The following is a 21,721-nucleotide window of genomic DNA, read 5'->3' on the forward strand; positions in this document are numbered from 1 at the left end:
AGACTCACGAAATTAAAATTATCCTCTTTATTTGTCATATTTTTTTAAAAAGTAAAATGAATTAAACAATAAGTTTAATATAAAAAAGATATGGAGATAGAATATAGCTTTGCTATCTAACGTAGGCTACATGGCTTTCATACAAGATCTAACTAGGGAAATTCTAGAATATCATTGAGGACCTTTAACCTGTTGAGAGCGAGAACATACATACGACCAAGTCCAATTTTCTTCTCTTATTCTCTCTCCATCTTAGGTGCGACCCGCAACAGTCAGCTAACAACTATAGTCCATTTCTTTTAGTGAGGCAGATTTGCACCGACTCGCAGGGGTGCCCTTTTAGCTCGGAAAAGTTTCCTGATCGCTGATTGGTTAGAATTATCTTGTCCAACCAATCAGCGATCAGGAAACTTTTCCTAGCTAAAGGGGCACCGCTGCGAGTCGGTGCAAATATGCCTCGCTAAAAGAAATGGACTATAGGTACCTAATCTTCTGCTTAGGTGGACATAGTCATACTCAGATTTGAGGGGTAACACGTTCATGTGTTTCCCCCTCGACAGTCCTGAATAGATCGTAATAACCATCCTGAAAATGTTGTGCTGCTCTTCGCAGTCTTCGTCGGCTGATTGAAATACCTTTGCTGATATATCAATTAGCTTACCTAGACAGTCCATCTCCTCCTGCGGTAGGAGACGGGATTTCTTTCGATTCACCACGATCCCCAGGCAGAAAGCTAGCACCATGTCTTGGTTTTGGTAAAAAAGGATCAGCCAGCTGTCCAGATACTGAAGTAGGTGTATGCCGTTGATGTGAGCTCAGGCTGATGCCAGAGTGAACACACGAGTTGACCAACTTGCAGGACAGTGGTCACTCCAAAGCCTAGAACCTTGAACTAGAAAATCTCTCCATCTATCATGAAGTGGGGATACTTCCAAAGGGCCCAATGAATTGGGATATAGAAGTAAGCAATCTTTAGGTTAGATTTTCATTAGAATTGCAAAATTGATAATACTGGTGGGTGAGAAAAACATGATTTCACTTGGTAAGTTTCTGTTACTTTCTAATTTTTGAAGAATTTTGGTCTTTTAAATTACATTGAGTTTCGTTTTTTAATTCTTAACAAGTTTATGTTACTTTCCAACTATTGAAGAGTTTTGGTCTTCTAAATTACAGTACATTGAGTTTTGTATTCTAATTCTTAATAAATTTCGGTTACTTTCTAATTCTTGAAGAGTTGTGTTCTTCTGAATTACAGTGAGTTTCGTTTTCTAAATCTTGACAAGTTTAGGTTACTTTGTAATTCTTGACGACTTCGGTCTTCTAAATTACAACGAGTTTCATTTTTTAATTTTGACAAATTTCTTTTACTTTCAAATCCATGACGAATTTAGGTCCTCTAGATATTAATAAGTTTCAAACAGTTTCTAATTCTTTGTGCCATTTTGGGGAATTTCTAATTAACGAGATTCAGTCTATTTCTTATTTTCAACGTGTTTCAGTCAATTTAAAATTTTTGATGAATTACATTCATCTATTTCTGAATGAACACATTATTACCATTGAACAACGATAACGTAAGAATAACGTAGCGCAAAGAGAACCAGGAACAGTGAATCGATTACACCCTGTGGAGACATGATAACAAATTGATAACAGGAGGCTAATTAGTAACTGAAGTCTGAATAAATAGGGAGATGATTAAGTCTTAAGCCTTAAGGGTTAGAAGAGACTCTTTAGCTATGGGAAGCAGCTCTTCTAGGAGAAGAACACTCCAAAATCAAACCATTGCTTTCTGGCATTGGATAGTGTCATGGCCTCTGTACCATGGTCTTTCACTCTCTTGGGGTAGAGTTCTCTTGCTTGAGGTACACTCGGCACACTATTCTATCTTATTTCTTTTCCTCTTGTTTTTATTTTATTTTCATAGTTTATACTGTATATATGAAAGATTTATTTAAATGTTGCTACTGTTCTTAAAATATTTTATTTTAATTATTAATTAATTCTCTTTTAGTTTCCTTATTTCCTTTCCTCATTGGGCTATTTTCCCTGTTGGAGCCCTCGGGCTTATAGCATCCTGCTTTTCTCACAAGGGCTGTAGGTTAGCAAGGAATAATAATAATAATAATAATAATAATAATAATAATAATAAAGGTTTCAATGTTGTTATTGTTTTTAGAATATTTTATTTTAATTGTTCGTTACTTCTTATCCTTATTTCCTCTCCTCACTGGGTTATTTTTCCCTGTTGGAGCCCTTGGGCTTATAGCATCTTGCTTTTCCAACTAGGGTTGTAGCTTAGCTAGTAATAATAATAATAATAATAATAATAATAATAATAATAATAATAATAATAATAAATGTTTCAATGTTGTTATTGTTTTTAAAATAATTTATTTTAATTGTTCATTACTTCTTATCCTCATTTCCTCTCCTCACTGGGTTATTTTTCCCTGTTGGGGCCCTTGGGCTTATAGCATCTTGTTTTTCCAACTAGGGTTGTAGCTTAGCTAATAATAATAATAATAATAATAATAATAATAATAATAATAATAATAATAACAACAACAACAACTAATTGGCACTCAAATTGGTGTGGCGAGGAAGCAAGGAAACAAATCGAGCAGAGTAATCAGGATAAAAACATAACAATGAATGAATAACTGAAGACGATTAACATTTAATGTAATTTGATCAAACGAATAGAGGCAAACTCGCACTTTCGAACTATACACACTTACAAACACTCTTCGTACACACGCACTCGCACGCATTATTGCACGCAAAGCTTTCACTCACAAACACAATCACAGACCTTTAATCAAAACAATGATTTAGTAGAGTGAATGTTGATTATTAGAGTCGTCAGTTGGAGCTCTTAACAACAACAACAACAACAACAACAACAACAACAATAATAATAATAATAATAATAATAATAATAATAATAATAATAATAATAATAATAAAATGGCATTATTATTATTATTATTATTATTATTATTATCATTATTATTATTATTATTATTATTATTATTTCAAGGAGGTTAATCATAAAGTTCTATAGGAGTCTGGTGCTAACTGCATTGTTAACGATATTGGTGATAATGATATATACTAGAAGTGTAATAATTAATAAGTTCACATTATTATTAATTAAAAGGGTCACAATAACAAAATTAACAATAAGGATGCTGATAAAAATGGTTTTAATGGAAATTCTTTTTATAGCATTTGATGAATAAGAGACATTTTCAGATATATAAAGAGAGAGAGAGAGAGAGAGAGAGAGAGAGAGAGAGAGAGAGAGAGAGAGAGAGAGAGAGAGAGAGAGAGAGAGAGAATTCTTCAGTCTCCTATCTTTAATTACTAGCCTTTGTTCGTGAGATTGCTAATATCAAGCAAGTGTAGATCTTTTATCAATGTTGACATTCGTTTTGTAATAGCAATTCTTATATAGTGCCGTAGAAAAGTTGATGAATAAATCTCACCGAAACTATATCTTTTAGGCGATTATAGACTACATCTACGTGTGTAGGCTTACTGTTTACCAAGGACAATTTCTTTCGAAACCAAACCATAGGCTACAATATCAAACAGAACGAACACTTGTATAAAGGGCAATCAAAATAATACTTGACTCTCTCTCTCTCTCTCTCTCTCTCTCTCTCTCTCTCTCTCTCTCTCTCTCTCTCTCTCTCTCTCTCTCTCTCTCTCTCTCTCTCTCTCTCCTCAATACAACGTAGAATGAAGTCACAGACAGAATTGCCATTAGTTTAGTTTATGACCTGTCTATCTTTTACCACCTCAGACGAAAACGTTCGACCCCATATGTGAGACCTTCCATGTACAATATACTCGGATCAAAAAAGTATTACGTATAAAGGTAAACACTGTAGATTAATATTTTTAATCTTGGATTCATAAATAGTATTTATTGCTCTATTTGTAAATTAATAGTTAAGGTACTCGAGCAAATAAAGGCAGCAAATTTATCACTATGCAGGCAATAACACTTATCAAATATTCGAAACGATTTTGCAGCCTGAGTCTAAAACTCTATCCTGTTTGTAACGTGGCGAGTATCAAACATGATCTGTACTGTCTTGTAATCATGGTTGTAATATGTAGGCTACATAAATACACAATAGGCTATAACTATGTAAATGAACATTATTGTTTTCGATGCTGTAGTTATTTTGAAATATGGAGACGTTCGTGTTGTTCGTAATAACTATTTTATTTATTATCTATAAAGGTTATTGTAATTATTAATTTAACTTATGCCTTTATTTACTTTATATAAAATAGTTTGTCCTTTCTTATATTGTAGATTTTATTGAAATAATGGTGTTGTTTCTCTTAATGTGTAGCCTATCGCATAACGATGACTCGATAATTCTGTAGACCCTTCGAACTAGTTCAAAGTTCAAACTACTAAGAAAATTTAACAAGAAGTCTTGAATGATTTTTCTATTGTACTATTTCAATCATATAATTTAGATAATATCTTTTATCTGGGTGATGACAATTTCATGTGTAGATGAGAATTATGTAAAAAAAAAAACTTTCATCTCGAATGTGCGATGTCCATTATAGACACTAGTCAAGTTAACAACTTTCCTACTAGCCACCAGATGTCACTAGGGTAGCTGTCAACAAACACTGATAAGAAGCAAGACCACTACTGTTTGTTTGTAGTGATTTACTACTAATTACACATCTGGTTCTTTAGGTAGTAAAACCACGCTTTTTGGGGAGGTAATTATCTTGATTTGTTAAATTTGTTAAAAGTATTCCAGGCCGTTTATAGTTGTACAGTATACATTTCCAGTTGTCGTAAGTCATGTAGTCTTAAGTCTTCCTGCTTCTAATCTCGTGATGAAGTTAATTGGTTGTGACTCATTATGTTGTGCCTACATTTGTGATATTTGTCATATTATACAATAGCAATTTTTAAAACTAGAATTTGCTCCGTAGAATTGTAAAAAGGTGTGCACTAAGGGAAGATTCTGAGAACTAAGTCTGACGACATAAGCTGCAGTACACAAATGGTAAATTTTGTGAAAAGCTCCTCAAAATCTATGTTAAATTAAACTTTAAAACTTGGCCTGGGCTACTGGCATCCTTTTATAGGTGTTAGATGTTATTCTTGTAACCGTTTAGGTAGATGGTGTAGGTAGGTTTCTAGGAAAAATTTGGTCAGCCATCTACAAACTTTCCCAAATTTACCTAACGTAGGCGGTTTTATCATATTTACGGCCTGCCTACTAAAAACTTTTGTTTCTACAGAAATAAAAGTTTGTTTGCTACTGAAATGGTAAAATTTTGTTAAATCACATTATTTACCTACAGGAAAACACATACCTTTCTGTTTGAAATGATTTCCCGTCCGTAAATATAATTTTACCACGTAGGCCACCTAACCTAAAACTGTGCTTAAGTTCCGTGATTGCCTGATAATTCTAAGACACTATGATCAATACCATTTATTTTTGTTAGTTGAGAATCCCATTCATATTAGGGTGTTTTTACTAGATTCTTCACAATTACATAAAGCTGTTCCCTGTAGTAAAGAGATAGTACCATCAGTGCACCTCATGTCATGCATCGTACGTAGTACTTGGTAAAATCATAGAATGGTGCAATAAACGGTTTGTAGAAAATAAGACTGTTTTTTTTAATGTAATTTGTGTTATGAAGTTTTTTTTATTATGATTCCTGGCAGAAATCCATAGTTTTTTAGTTAATGGTGGGTCACTAGGTATCATCATCAATTACGAACAAAACACTTTAAAGTATAGTGTACTAGTCTAGTTGAGTTGACATTTGAATTAGCTTTTTTAAACTGTTGTCTACAAGTCATCGTCATAAAAAACTAGTCATCGTAGTAAAAAAGTTGCCATAATCAAAACCAAGTAATACCATAGTAATGAAACATGGTCAAAACACTGGAGCTTTAGTTTGCCAGGATTTCAGATGCATAGAAAACGTTATTTTTCCACCCCAATTTCTTTGGAGTTGTTCATAGCAGCGTTCATCGTACTACAAATAACTCCTTAATTAATTGATCTAACGACTTATTGGTTTTTGTTCTGCCCTATGTTCACTTCGCTCATGATTAAACATTATCTCATTGCTCCTATATTCTGACAAGCGGAATGTTTTGTCACTCGCGTTGGTACGGTTGGCTAGTATTTCAGTGTTAATTGTCAGTTACGGAAAATCAAAGCGCTGAATAAACACTTAACAAAGGGTTGAGATGTAGCTTAGCGCTCCAGCCTCTGTTCGAACATCAACTTGGGTTTCCGTTTCCAATGATCAGACTAAATACAGTACAGTATATCGAACACGTTTCTACCATAACATTTTATTATTAACCTCTTCAGCACTGCTTGTATACGTGTACGTGTTTTACCATGTACATTAGTAAGAAAGAGAAGCAACGTGTACATCTCTGTAACTTTTTGTTCCTAACCAAGGAAAGCCATTTTTATACAGGGGAAGGGTTTACCAATGAGTTGCTTAAGCTCCACCCACTACTGTATTCATTTCCGTCAATAACTATCTGTTGAACGTCGTGACATCATCTTCATATGGGGTATGGGGAGGGCTTTCTTGAATACTTGGCCAGTGTTCCTCAGGCAGTCATTCGTGAAAGATTATCGGATAAGTAGGGTAAACATGGGGAATTCGAATTCCAAACGATTTTCTAATTTTTTTTTTCTTTTTGTCCTATTTCACATATTTTTATTATTTGCATGGGTGATGATAGTGCTTCAGAATTAGGGTCTGAGTACCTGCTAGATAGCTCAGATTAGGATTACAGTGATAGTGATGATAGTTACTTACATTTTTATTCTTGCTGTTATATTTTCATTATTATTGGCTGTAAGCGAATGTTGGCATACTGTACTGGCGATCGAGGATGGTTCTCAATCTGTGTGCTAGTGTAGGTTGCAGTACAACAAAGCAGTAGCGAAGGGGTTAACATGATAAATAAAATAAGAACTAATTATGTTGCATATTCCAATATTAAAAACAAATAACAATAAGGTTTAGAATATATAATGTTCGGTCCTTTGTTCAAATAAAATAAGACCTATAATTATATTGTATATTCCAATATTGAAAACAAATACAGTAACAAAGAGGTTTAGAATATATAACATTCAGTCCTTTATTCTGTTTGAACAAGTAATTAACTACAGAAAACACCATCTTATCTGTTTTTTCGAACTACCGGGTGGATGGCGGCTCCTGTGGGATGTGCTAAGATGACGAAAGGTGCAAAACAGGTTTGTTCTGTAACTGGAATACTGTACAAACCTACGCTATTTATAGGGGTACAGTATTACTTTCGGCGAAGCTGAAAGGATGAGCCATTAGAAAATAGTGAGGGTTAACCACCCATCCTGCTAGTTAGCAGGGGGTGGAGGTTAGTAACTACCCCTCTTACTCGCACACTGGTGACTGTGCTCCACTTTGCTTTTAGCTCGGATGGAGAACGGTTGTTACTGCTCTTCCTCCTCTCCTTTTGGACTGCCATTGTTAATCTTTTTGGTTTTTCTTCCAGTTTGTGTGTGCGTGCCCTTGCTTGCCGTTCATGCGTACCTGCCCTGGACCTGAGGGCCGCTCTTTCGGTATTTTTATGTCTTCCGAGAATACCGATCCTCAACCATTTGTGTCCAGCTTGTAGGGGGCAACAGTGTGATGTGGATAGTAAGTGTATCGAGTGTCATGAATGGTCTGCGTCCAAGTTAGGAAAGTTAGGGCGACGGCATAAGAAGTCTAAAAGAGCCTCTTCTCCTTCGAAGGTTTCTTCGAAGCAGAAGAAACCCAAAGCCTCTTCTTCACCCCCCCCCCCCCCCGACTTTCCTCTGAAACTTCTACTCGAACGGATCCCCCAGGTGTTCGTCGAGTAGTAGCAAAGGCCCCTTAGTTCATGGTCAACCTCAGTCCTCGAGAGACGGTATTTCCAACCCTAGCGAAGGGGCCCTGCCTCTCCCCCTGATGGAAACCTTATCTCTTTCTCCTCTTTCTCAGGTTTGGCTGTCCCTGGGATTCCCCGGTTGACCTTCCAAAGAGGTGTTATTAAAGTTGCTTCAGCGAGATGCTTAATTGCAGCGTTCGTCCGAGTCAGAGGTGGACCCTTTGGCCTTGGCTGAAATGGTCGGCTCCGTTCCTGCCTCTTCTTCTGCTCCTTCAGCTGCAGCCGAGGACTGCGCTTTCCCTTCCGATCCTTCTGGGGTGGAGCAAAGTCCAAGGCATGTCTCCTGCGAGTGACCACCTCCGAGAGAGATCGTGGTCACTGCCCTTGCCGAACTCGCCCTCCTCTCCGCTTAGGTCGCGATCCTTTGCCCTTGGCGAAGAGATGACTGTTTGGCTCGTCTTCCTTGTCTTTGCAGTGCTCTTCTTCGGATGATCTTCCTGGCTCATCTGGTTCTCGACATTCGCCCGTTTTTCTTGACTTCCCTGCTTATCAATGAACCCCGGTTTGTGACTCACCATCGATGTTTCGTTCGTGATCCTCTCCTGCTGGTGATCATCCATCTTAGGATCTTCATTTGACTCCACGCTGATCACCAACGCTCTGTTCACCAACCCACCGTTCTTCAGCCCGGCGCCGGTCGCCAGGTCATCGATCCCCAGTTCACCGATCGCTGAATCATTGGTCTCCATCTCGCCGATCGACTGCTCGTCGAGCCCCGGTAGCTGTCATTCTTCCATTTTGTCAGTCCTTGCCAGCTTTCCAGGAACCTTGGCTCACGGCCCTCTCATCACTTGCCGATGACTCGTCACTCCCCTTCAGAGGAGAGTAAGGCTACGGCTAGACGCCGTTCTCCAACATACAGTTCTCCGCCCCACCTCATTCGCCAGTTCACCGATCCCCGGCTCACTGGTCGCCCTCTCACCGATCCCCGGCTCACTGGTCGCCCTCTCACCAATCGCTGTCCCATCATTCTCCTACTCGCCGTTCGCCAGCTCTTTCTCCAAAGATACCGGACAATCAACAGCGTACCTCTCATCAGGTGGTTGCATGTGAATGTGCTCCTATAGAACAACAGCGGCGCCATCAACCCCGTTTGTCAGCGCTCTGACGAATATCACCTCAAGCTTCGGCTCTTTCTCCGGGGTGGACAAATCTCCTCCCCATCGCATGCTGTCGCCCTCTTCCCCTCCCCACAACCACAGAACATCGCGTTCACCGGGGAAGTTTGAAAAGGGCAGCCTGCAGCGATTCAGAATTCCTAAACTTCTTGCTCCTTGGAAGGAGACCACATTGAAGCAACCGTCATCATCCTCATCTGCAGTCAAAACTCCATTGAGGTGCTCCTCTTCGTTCTGCTCGGGAACTTTCAGACAGTGCCACCATCGGGCAGCAACCGTGGTTTGGAGCCTTGGTTACGGCAGTATCCCAAGCTTTCTCTTCGGGTTTATCATCCTCCGTCCCACGGAAACTCCCAGGATTCCCTTGATGGAGTCTTCTTCTGCGCTTCTAAGGTAAAGATCCAGGGTTTTGTCTCCCCTGAAGAGGAAAAGAGGAGCTCCTGACAAGGTACCATCTACCAGTGTCATACTGATCCCTACTAGACCTAAGAGGAAGCCTAGGCTCGCTGGTTCAACTCTTCCTCGATCTTTTATGCCTCACTCGTCACCTCAGTCAGAGGTTCATAACAGGGATGTGTTCCTACCAAACTTACTCTGATCCTCCCTTCGCAAGGAAATCCCACACAATGGCAATGCAACAACATCGAAACTCACGAAGGAATCTGTCTTCCCCTGACAGGTCACTAGCAAAAACAAAAGGTTCTAACATCAAAACTTTTTGTTCTGGAGACATTTTTCTTTCCAAGGGGGGAATCTAAGGACTCCAAAGATGCTGCCGAAATCTTATTCTAGGTTCCTAGAATTGCAGTGGGTCAGGCCATTGACCAGCCTCCACATCCACCACGACCCGCCCTAAGATGGTCTCGGGGGTGGAAGACGACGATCTAGCTGTTAGTCCATCGGAAGTCGGGCAGAGTGTCAGAACATGCCTATTTGCAAATTCTGTCCTGCATGAGGTCCCTCAACAGGTTGGCGGACAGAGCGATGGCTCCTCAAGACGGCAAAGACAGTCTACGATCGTTTCTTTGACACTCAGAAGTCCCTTAAGTCCAGTGCACCCTTGCCCTGGTCTCAGTGTTGAAGAGTGCCAGATGGAAGGTTTCCTTCCAGCTCTCGGACTTCGTGCTCGTCCTCAAAGCTCCTCCCACCCCCGGGTGTCCAGCAAAGGAGATACTATGAGGTCCTTGACGAGCCCCACCTGACTCCTCCTCCTCTACACTATTCCTTAGAGAAATTAACGAAGGTAATTACTCTGGAGACAATTCCGGCCTTTAAGTCTCATTCACTGCTATGGAGATCCATAACCAGGAGAAAGGGGCGAAGTACACCATGCAGGCTACTTTGTGGTTTGATCTGTGGTTAGGGTCATTGGGTAACCTGGTGCGGAACGAGGATTTATCCAAGGAAGGCACCAGGAAGGCGATGGAGACGTTCCTGCTTTCGAGCACTCGTACCATCGAGTTCCGTGCCCACAAATTTGGAACTTGTGGGCTAACACCATTTTGAGGCACAGATACTCGGTAGTTGAGAGGTTCCATTGAAAGGTCCCACGAGTTGAGATCATGAGATTCCGGAATTCCTCTTTGGAGGGCTCCTCTTTGTTTGAGCAGGTGGCGGAGAGATGGAGGAAGTTCCACCCGGACTCTCTCCTCCATTGGGCCCTAACATCTAGGAACCACAAACCACCAGCTCTCCCACAGACCAACCAGCCAAAATCAGCTTTAAACAGGACTTTAGCTAAAGACAAAGTGTCTAAGAAACCCTTTCCTGCCAAGGAAAGGAAAGACTCCAAGTCCTGTCGTGGAGGGAAACTTTGTAGAGGAAGTGGCCGTGGCCGCAGTCACTAGGATAGGCCATCTCCCACTTTTCCACCAGTAGCGGGTTGCCTACATCGCTATTGGAAGAGGTGGATACTGCTCGGGGCCAAACCCTGTACAGTCTCTGTGATTTGTACAGGGTATCGCATCCCGTTCATGTCTTCTCTCCCTCCACTGATCAAGACTCCAGTGTCCAAAAACTCCTTTGCGATTGGATCCGCAGAGGGGCAAGCCCTTTTGGGCTGAAGTCCAGATCATGCTGGAGAAGGGCACTCTCCAAGAGGTCCTTGACGACTCCCCAGGCTTGTTCAGTCGACTTTCTTGTGCAAATGGCATATGGAGGCTGGAGACCAGTCATCGACCTCTCGGCTCTGAACAAGTTTGTGTAAAAAACTTCATTTAGTATCGAGACGGCAGGCATGGTCAGACAAGCGGTAAGACTGCAGGACTTCATGTGCGCACTGGACCCAAAAGGCACATACTTCTAGATCCCAATTGAGCCGTCTTCAAGGAAGACTACAAGAAACGCCAGCTCAAGGTGCTATGCTTCGGTCTTTCCACAGCACCTCAAGTTTCACGAGAGTGTTCGTCCTTTTGTCATCCTGGGCTCACAGGATCAGCATCCGTCTCTTATGCTATCTGGACGACTGACTAATCCTAGCAGACTCGGTGTCAACCCTTCTTCAGCACTGAGACTGGCTTCTGAGGCTTTGCCAAAATGGGGATCATGGTAAACCTCAAGAAGTCATCCCTGCTTCTCTCTCGACTGGTATACCTTGGAATGGTTACAGACACCAACCTTCATAAAGACTTCACATCAGGTGACAGGGTAGTGAGGCTGAGGAAGATTGCAAGACCTTTTCTCAGACAAGAAGAGCTCCCAGCCCAGAGGTGTCTATGTCTCCCCGGGCACCTATCATCTCTGGCCCATCTAGTTCCCTATGATCGCCTCAGGATTCGATCTTTCCAGTGGCGGCTGAAGGCCAACTGGAATTAGGCCTTCGATTCCCTGGACATTCTGATCCCTATGCGACCAAAGGAACAGGTGGACTTCTGGTGGTGGGTGGCAGACGAGAATTTGGTGGAGGGCGTTGACCTTATCATCCTCTCCCCAGTCTTGTTGCTCTTCACAGATGCATCAAAAGAAGGGGTTGTCCACATGCTGCACCACACGACCTCCGGCCTATGGTCAGAGTTCGAAAAATACCAGCACATCAATCTCTTTGAGATGAAGGCCGCCTTCCTGTCCCTTCAACAGTTCCATCAGTTCCTGGCCGGCCACTCAGTGGTGGTGATTAGCGACAACACCACAGTCGTGGTTTACATCAACAAGCAAGACAGTACTTTTTCACAGCCCTTATCCCATGTGGCATTAGAAATACTGAGATGGGCTAATCCATTCAGTAGCACTTATCAACTTGCTTCATTCCCGGTGAAAGGAATGTGCTCGTGGGCAACCTGAGCAGAGCAACTCGGATAGTGGGTTCTGAATGGTCTTTGGATCATCTGGTGGCCAACAAAGTCCTGACTTTGTGGGGTTCTCTGACTGTGAATTTGTTCGCAATGACCCTGAACTTCAGGCTCCCGTTGAACTGCTCCCCAGTTGCAGATCCCAAGGCTCTCTGGCCAGATGCATTCCAACACCGTTGTGACAACATCGACGTTTATGCGCTTCTCCCGTTCTGTGTGATGAGAACGGATGCTCAACAAGACCAGAACATCGGTCAATCTCTCGACAACCCTCATAGCTCCGCTATGGCATCATGCAGAATGATTCCCAGACCCTCTGCAGCTTCCAAGAGAGCTCCCTCCATGACACGATCTGCTCAGACAACCACATGGCCAACATCTTCCACAAAGCCGTAGCCTTGCCACGACTTCACACCTAGAGACTATCCAGCACCACCTCACCGCGAGGATTTTTGCAAAAAGTTGCGAAGTGGAATGCTGGACACTTACAAAGATCTTCAGCTTCAGTCTACCAGGTAAAGGGAAATGTCTTTTGTGGTTGGTGTCGTGGAAGGGGTATCTCTCCCCTCTATGCCACTATCCCAGCAATAGCAGAGTTCTTTGTGCACCTGTGAGAGAAAATGCTCCTCTTGGTTTCTGTAGTAAAAGGTTGTGATCTTGCCTGTCCCCAGTCGGAAGTGAGACCTCTTCCATGGAACGTGGTTCGGGTTCTTTGGTCCCTGAAGGGTCTGCCCTGCAAACCATTGCACCAGGCAACAGATCACCACCTCACTTTGAAGATGGTGTTCCTACTCGCCTTGGCTTTAGCTAAAAGAGTTAATGAACTTCATGGTCTCTCCTATGGGGAGAGTTAAGCTTCATCTTTGTCTCTGAGTTTGTTGCATAGACTCAAAATCCAGGGATAGCGGATCCTAGATTCGATTCCTTCCAGATAACGAGTCTCTGTTCTTTAATCGAGGACCCAGACCAACCGCTATTATGTCCAGTAAGGAGTTTGAGGTACTACCTCAAAAGAACATGCAGCTCACCCCTGTATGCCAGCACACTTCATCAGCATGGGGAAGGTTAAGAGGAGGATAACGAAGAACACCATCTCTGCCAGGATTCACAAGGTCATTGACCTCGCACTAAATGCAGATCATCCTCTGACACGGGGACCCAGAGTTCACTACATCAGGTCCATTGCTACATCCCTGGCCTTCGAACTGAACTGCTCTGTGCTGCAGGTTCTACTAGCGGGTATGTAGAAGTGTCAGACGACCTTTACCGCCCACTAGCTGCAAAACGTAACCCACAGGAGGCTCGATACGTTCTCCATCAGTTCTGTGATGGCTGCACAACTAGTTTAACACCTTAAGCACCTTGATGAACAAGTAGCAGGAGGTTGAAAGTATTGGTTACCCAGTTTTAGTCTTAGTGAATGAATAAGAATGGCTGGGTCTTTCTTTTCTTTATCCTCCCCTCTCTCTTGGGAAAATCAGCATCCAGGGTCCTCTGCAAAGCTGACCTCAACCAACTGCAGGTAAACCATTGTTCCCCTGTGTAACCTGGTATTGTGTCAATACTGTTGCGTTCCCATACCTTGCGAGGGAGTTATCGAGTATGTCTTGTTGACCCCGGACAATTCCTATGACTCTAAGAACTCTTACCTTGACAGTCACATTGCTAGTATCACAACGCACAGCTTGTGTAGGCTGTAGACCATGCATAGCAAGGTTTTAGCAAGGTGCAGGGTTTCCTCCTCTTATGTGCTAACACACACACAGGGGAATCCCCGGGTCAAAGCTGAGAAGCCAGATTGGCAAGGACTTCCACCCTCCTAATGGGTGAGTCAACTCCTATAAATAGGGTTGGTTTGTATGTTAGTTACAGAATAAAAGACAAATTTGGAGGTAATTTGTATTTTTCCTTACAATATAAACCTGTAGCTATTTTTATAGATTGGGCTGCCAGTGCCAGTCCCCCTTGAAGTCCTACCCCCAAGCAAAGTGAGTAGAGTAACAAACACAGGTGTGTGAGTGAGAGGGGTAGCTACTACTCCCACCCCTGGCTAACTTACTAGCCCACCCACCCCTGGCTAACTAGTGGGTGGGTGGTTAACCCTTGCTAAGATTTAATGGTTTGTCTTTAATGTTCACTGAAAGTATTACCCCTATAAATAGCTTTATAGTGCTTTAGATAAGATTAGGTGGATGATTCCAGGTATGGCTAATCCCATCTGGCAACAAGGTAAGGACCTGGTATACTAAGTTAGGTAATTTAGTTTAGGTTACACCTGATACCTGTATTTGTTCTTGCTATGTACATATTTGTACAATTCTTATTGATGACATATATGAACTATGTTATCCCCGTAGCAATGTTAAGTTTTATTAATGTGTGATTCTGAGCCAAAGTAATGAAATCCATTTTGATAAAGCTACATTATTACACCTATTACTACTGAAAATTCCTTTGAAGCATTAGCCATTGGTAGACCCCAAAAAAATTCTGGAATAATTTATTGTGAAATAGTGGCTCCAGAAAGTATAGTACAGTACTGTATAAGAAAAACTTAGAAATAATTGTTTATGTAGTACTTTATGTTGGATGGTGTATTCATGGAAGATTGTGTACATAGGATGGTCAGAATTATGAAAAATTTTGTATACATTTACTCTACTGTACAAGAGACAGATCATCGATGAGGAATTTAGTAGAGTTCAAGTTTTTGTTCAATGTTTTAAGATGCAGTTAGCTGCCAAAGTCTGTATGGGAGAATAATACTTGAAAGATGGGAAATTTAAAAGTATTAACAAGAATAAATTTTATTTTTTAAATCTTAAGAGTAAATATTTCTTTAGTCGTATATTTTAAGATCTTTCACATTTTTATTGTTTGATCTTTCAGGTGCCATACTAAGAAATGATGTGGTAGCTGGTTTAGAAGAGGATCTTCGCTTGATATGCAGGGGGGCAGTCAAGGCTGTGTTGGGCCATTTTCTTGGTTGTGTCAGGAGGCTTGGAGGTGCTCTCCCAGAGTTTTCCCAAGTTACGCAGCTGCTGCGGGGGCTCCTGAAATGGGGGACTGTGATCAGTGCAGTGCAAAATTCACTATTCTTAAAAGAAAGGTGAGGCTATAAACATTGATGCATTTTAACAATATGATATTTTGTTATGAAATTGAAGCATGCTACTGTACTTGTACGGTATACTGTTCTGTATTGTATTGACCAAATAAGTACAGCAGTGAGCGTAAAAAATTTGCACTAGTACGTTACAGTACTTTTAGATGTACTTTGTATGTATATATAGTTTTTAAAGTTTGCTATTGTGCATTTGCTACCCATAATACAGCTTACATTAAAATTGTTTGCCATTTTATAACTAATATATGAAAATTTATCAAGATTATGATGTTGCAAAGCAGCTCTCTGTATATTAACCAATATAAATGACAAACCCATATCTTTGCAGAGAAATTGTGATGGGTGTGGATTATCTTTCTGCCATTCATGCGCTAAACGCGGAGCAGAGGGAACAAGACACTGCAATAAGTGCCGTGTGTTGTCGCAGTGGCCCCTTGACAGAACACAAGTGGAAGCCCTCCGTGTCAAAGATTTGCGTCACTTCCTTCACTCACGACATATTAATACTATTTCATGTACAGGTCTGTGTATGTGATTTTTATTAATGTCTTGCTGTTTTCCACTAATACATTTAAAGGTGTTTAGGTTGATGGTAGGTTATTTAGATTTAACTCTGCTCTAGAATCTTTTGTTTTGACATTCAGAACCCATTATCTGAGTTACTCTGCTCAGGTTGTCTGCAACCACATTCCTTTTGTTGGGAATGAAGCGAGATGATAGTGTTACCGAATGGACTTCAGCCCATCTCGGTATTTCTTCTGTTATGAGGATAATCTTCCCAGCAAAACTGGAATGACCGAAAATTTTGTAAACTATTTGGCAGTGGTAGGCCAGTAGAGGTATGGGTAATATCCATGACTGGGTACTGGCAACCTGTTTCATCCCCGGCTGCATTGGGCGCAGACTTGTTTCATTCTTATCCCACATAATTGTTCTTTAGTATTCTAAAAGCGTCTTCATTTGTATGTGGTGCTTTTATGACGTGTTTGTGGTTTGTACAGTGATGCTTGAATCTTCTTTCTCGTAAGTATGGTCAGAAAAATGTGCCTTGGAATGCATCAAAGAGTGTTTTAAATTGTTTCAAATTGATGTCTTGTATGTACATTTATTGAAGTAGATCATCATTCTTTGTTTGTTATTGAGGACAGAATTGCTCACCTAGTCAAACATATGCTGAGTGTTGATTTTGGTCAGATAAACACTCGGACTGATATATGAAGCGTTAGAAGACATGGAAAGATCTGTCTATGTCTTCAAAGAGAATTTCAGCCCCATAGACAGTCACAGCAGTAACCATTCATAATTGCATTGATTGATAACTGTGGACCTGCCTGTTTTCCGTGATCAATCGGTTGAGATCAACGCCATCACTGACTCTTAACTGCTAAACAATCATGGTCATGTTTGGTCACAAGGCCTTTTTGTGAGAGTAGGACCAACTGCAACACTAATCTGTACAGGTTTGCCAGTGCTTGTAGAGACAAGGATGGCTGCGCCATACAAAAAGACCTTGCATCCTTCTAACTGGAATTCATCACTCTTCTACAGAAGGTTATGACAGGCTTTGCGACTCTCTGCATTTGCAGTAGATTGAGGGCTATGTAGTTTTCAGTCTTCTGTGTTTGGTAGGCTTACAACTGTTGTTAGTTGCTCGCGAAACCTGATTGTTCCATGAGTAGTTGCAGTTGTGCTTTTGTGAAAGGTACAACTACCATTACTCTCTACAGGTTTTGAAACATGTTCTCCATTTCCTTAATGGATAGTGGAGGTAGCATAATTGGCTTTATTACAAAGTGATATTCTGATAGTGACTTTCGTGATCATTTCGATCGTTCTAGTCTTTATTTAGCTAAAAAAAACTTGGTCCATTGATCAAGAGGGAGGTTGAGCTGATGCTTTATATCCCTGTACGTTGTGATAGAGACCTTTTGTTCCTAAGCAGCATTCAAACCCGAGTCCTTTAAATAGAGAGATTACCTTGGTGCGAGCTGGGATTGGTTGTTGAAAATGGATAACGAACAATTATCCAATTGAAGAGGGTGCGGCGTGAGAAGCATGTCTGTTTGCAGCCATCCCCTTGCTCCAAGTGTTGATTGTGGCCTCCAGTGCAGTGGCCCAGTCTGAAGGATGAAAATAGTATAATAACTGACTGGAAAGGGGCCTGGGCTTCTCGGCCCGCACCCTCTCCAGTCGTATAACTGCTCGTTATGTATTTAAATGTTTAAAGGTCACTCGTGAATGGCAGAGGCAATGGACAGTGACAATGTCTTAGCAGGGTAATGCTGTAGAAACTGACCATATGTACATATGAACGACGCCCAAACCCCTTCTCCACCCAAGCAAGAACCATGGACGGTCAGCCAGTGGCTGCTGATGACTTAGCAGGAAGACCTATAGGCTTCCCCAAACACCCCATCCTTAGCTCACAAAGATTGAGGGGTTGTAAACACTACGAGAAACTATCGAGCCTAAACAGATGGCCAGGCAGGGACATTTCCAATAGGCTACCTCAACCGATTCCAGGTCATGCCGAAGTATCTCCTTAATTAAAGGACTCGGATTTGTATAGCTATGGAAAAATACAAATTACTTTTAAGATTTGTCATTTTTGGTCTGTAAATGATTCCACTTGATCTATCGGTTACATGATTTGTTCCTTTGAATATAATATACTCTTGGTTTACGGGCCATTTTCAGGTCATTAAACACCACTCTCTCTAAAATTGCTTATTTTTATTTTATTTTAAATAGTGTTTTATATGTTCATTTTTTTATAGACTGAAATAAATTACATTTGTTCCAACACAAATACAAACTGCACTATTTATTAGGGTGAAGCTGAAAGATGAGCAATGATAATTAAAGCGAGGTATAACCACCCCAACCGCTAGTTAGCTAGTCCGGGGTGGGGGGTAGTCAGCTACCCCGCTCGCTCACACCAGGGATGCGCAGCCATTTTGCTTTCTGGCTCAGTAGGGTCCGGTCATACTGCTGCTCTCTGCTGCATATTTAGACTTTTCTCTAATAATTATTTTCTTTTTCTTTCAGATATGTGCATGTTGCTGCTTGCAGTCCCATGCGTACTTGTTCTGGTCCCGAAGGCCGCTCATGCAGTACCTTCATGTCCGCCGTGGAGACGGACCCGCACCTGCTGTACCTGGCTTGCCGTGACCGCCCGTGTTCTCTGGATGACACCTGTGTAGTGTAGGGAGTGGTCTGCCTCCCAGTGGGAGAGGTTCAGGCAACAGAAGAAGTCCAAGCTTGATTCTACGCCTTGGGGGTCTCGAAGTCGAAGAAACTACAGTCTTCTTCCTCTACCCCCCCAATCTCTTTCCGAAGCTGCTCCTCTGCCACACTCTGAGCCGAGTAGCAGTGCAGCTCTGGTTTCTCCAGGTCAACCTTGGGGGTCAAGGGATGGTACCGACTTCCATAGCGAGTCAGCCCCGCCCCTTTCCCCAGGGAGCACCTGCTCTTTTTCTGATTTATCATCTTTTTGGCCATGACTTGGCATTGATGGCCCCTCTTCTAAGGATGTTCTCTTTGGACTCCTTCAGTTAAGGGCGGAGCGGAGGTGGTTGTTCCTCCCTCCTCGGGTACAGGCGCTGCCGCTTGTCAGTCAAACTACTGGTCCCCCTCGGCCAACGCCGAGGACGAATTTCTTTCTACAGGGGCGGTGGAAGAATGGAGTCTGAGGCAAGTTCCCCCCTCAGGACTAACACCTTTCTCTTTCACAGGAGAAAACTGCTTGTCGGCAGCGGTCACCATGCGCTTATGCTTCTCCCCCAAGGGCGGGGTCGGGGATATCCTAAGCGATGTTCTTCTCTGGGAGAATGAACCTCTCCTTTGGGAGAGGCAGCTTTCGAGCTCCAACAGTCTCTCCCTTGGGTGGGTACTGTAAGACGTTCCGCTACGGTTTGTCCGGTGGAGGAGTTTCCAACCACTCTCCATCCTGAGCACACTCCTCCCCCCAGCGGTAAGGTGGCGCCTCTTTGAACCTGTTTTTTGTTCAAATCACGATGTTCCTTCGGGGTCTCGTGATGGTCAGGCAGTGGGCTTGCGTGACCACGAGCCTTCAGGCTCCCGTTGCGCTTAACTCTTGGGGTCTCACAACCCAGGTCTTTTGGGTCCTCGTCACTCTGATCCTTCAGGCTCTCGTGGCACTGAACTTACGGGTCCACATTACGCTGAGCCTTCTTTCTCTCGGTACCTCGGAACTCAAGTCCTCGTCGTGCCGAACCTTCTTCACGTCCCGGAACCCACGGGTTTCATTTACGCTGAGTTCGTGGACTCTTGCAACATAGGTTATGTTGAGCCTTTGGGCTCTCATGCCTCGCGGTACGCTGAGCCTTTGGGCTCTCGTGCTTCACGTCACGCTGAGCCTTCAGGCTCTCGTGCCTCACGTCACGCTGAGCCATCGGGCTCTCGTGCCTCACGTCACGCTGAGCCATCGGGCTCTCGTGTCTCACGTCACGCTGAGCCATCGAGCTCTCGTGTCTTACGTCACGCTGAGCCTTTGGGCTCTCGTGCCTCACGTCACGCTGAGCCTTCCGGCTCTCGTACCTCTCATCACGCTGAGCCCTCCGGCTCTCGTGCCTCTCATCACGCTGAGCCTTCGGGCTCTCGTGACAGAGTCTTTCGCCTCCTGTTGAGCTGAACCCTTGGCCTCTCACAATAGAGTCTTTTGCCTCCTGTTGCGCTAAACCCTTGGCCTCTCGCAACATAGATTATGTTGAGCCTTCGGGGCCTCGTGACCTGAGTCACGGCGAACCTCCGGGCTCTCGTGACCTGAGTCACGGCGAACCTCCGGGCTCTCGTGACTCTTGTTACACTAAGCCTCCAGGCTCTCATAACTTTCGTTAAGGCGAACCAGTTGGTCCCCGTAACATCCATTATGCTGAGCCTGTTGGCTCTTGTAACATAGTCCTTAGACACTCGTCATGTTTTGCCTTTGGGCTCTTGTGACTGGCGCTACGTGAAGCCCTCGCACTCCCCTCTCGCCGGGTACGCTGAGCCTTTGGGCTCTCGTGCCCCTTGTGGCCCTTCGAGTCCTCATCGCGCGAATCTTACAAACTCGCTCGACACGTCTCCTGATGATTTCTACCATCAGTCAGTTTTTGATGACATAGAACCTTCAGATTCTCATCTCACCGATCCCCAGGGGTCGTGTGACCCACAGCTCTCCCACTCTGCAGTTACTTTCCCTCCTGGGTTACATTTCCCTGTACCTGCTCGAGATTACGCTGCATCGCATAGCAGACCAGCGTCCGGCGACGTGGCAATGTCACGTGAGGGAACAGTGGATGGTGGCCGACCACCAATGCGTGACCTGCACAGTTACCAGCCCACGATTTCTGCTTCGTCAGATGAGATACCATCTCCTTTCTTAGTTGTTGGAGATATCCCTGCCCAGGGTAAACCTCTTACCAGACAAGACTCTCACCAGTCTCGTGGGCCTATACCTGCCCCTAGACGTGTTGACATTGCGCCCACTCTCAGTTCCTCCCCCAAAGGTAAGGCCAGTGCCGATTCTGCATGCACGTAAAGGGGGCTCAGAATCCATAACAGATTCCAAATTCCAAGGATCCTTCCCACCCTAAGGATACCCCTCTCAGCACATCGGGAGCTTGCAACCCCCCCTGGCTAAAAGCATTATTCAAGTAATGGGGGAAGCCGTGACGGGGGTCATTCCCCATTCCCAGACCTTGGGTGGTACTCCAAGGATCCCCTTATTGCCAACTCTTGTTCCAGGTGCCTCTTTTTTCCAGCTGATCCCAGGAGAAGTTCGGAAGACTACTTCGGCAGAGCCCGACCATAGGGAAAAACTCATTTCTCCCCGTAAGAGGCCCTGTGAAGAGAGTGCTCCAAAACCGAGCAGTCCCCTGCAGTTCAGGCTCCCACAGGCCAGAGCTAAGGATAGGAGCAAGAGGGTTAGACCATTTCTACAGGGTAATGTTCTACATGGACTCTTTCCGCCTCACTCCAGTAGAGACAGTACCAAGGGCTGCTCGCCCTCCATCTCGGTTGTATGTCACTCCTCCACCTCCCGACCATCACCCCCAAAAGGCAGAGGAGCCCGCAAGGCCCACTCTGATAGAAGAACTTCTGCCTCAGTTCGGAAAGCTGAATGATTTGTTTACAAACCCTAAATCCTCGGCTAGAGCTCCTCTACCTTGACCTGAGAGGCAGAGGGAGTTCA

The 21,721-nt window shown here is 43.3% G+C and overlaps 1 protein-coding gene across 4 annotated transcripts in view; it reads left to right on the forward strand.

Moving 5' to 3' along the window:
• Positions 1 to 21,721, forward strand: part of LOC137627818 (E3 ubiquitin-protein ligase RNF34) — a 106,051-nt gene that overhangs the window by 70,395 nt on the left and 13,935 nt on the right. For 2 of the 4 annotated variants that reach the window (XM_068359189.1, XM_068359191.1), the window contains exons 2-3: positions 15,288 to 15,507; positions 15,854 to 16,046. In XM_068359189.1, coding sequence (XP_068215290.1) covers positions 15,343 to 15,507; positions 15,854 to 16,046 — 358 coding nt within the window. In that variant the 5' untranslated portion in view covers positions 15,288 to 15,342. Of the gene's footprint in view, positions 1 to 4,624; positions 4,762 to 15,287; positions 15,508 to 15,853; positions 16,047 to 21,721 lie in introns of those variants that run through there. The other 2 variants (XM_068359188.1, XM_068359190.1) reach the window with 2 other exon arrangements.

This window comes from Palaemon carinicauda, chromosome 35 (assembly GCF_036898095.1).
Source record: "Palaemon carinicauda isolate YSFRI2023 chromosome 35, ASM3689809v2, whole genome shotgun sequence".
NCBI lineage: Eukaryota > Metazoa > Arthropoda > Malacostraca > Decapoda > Palaemonidae > Palaemon > Palaemon carinicauda.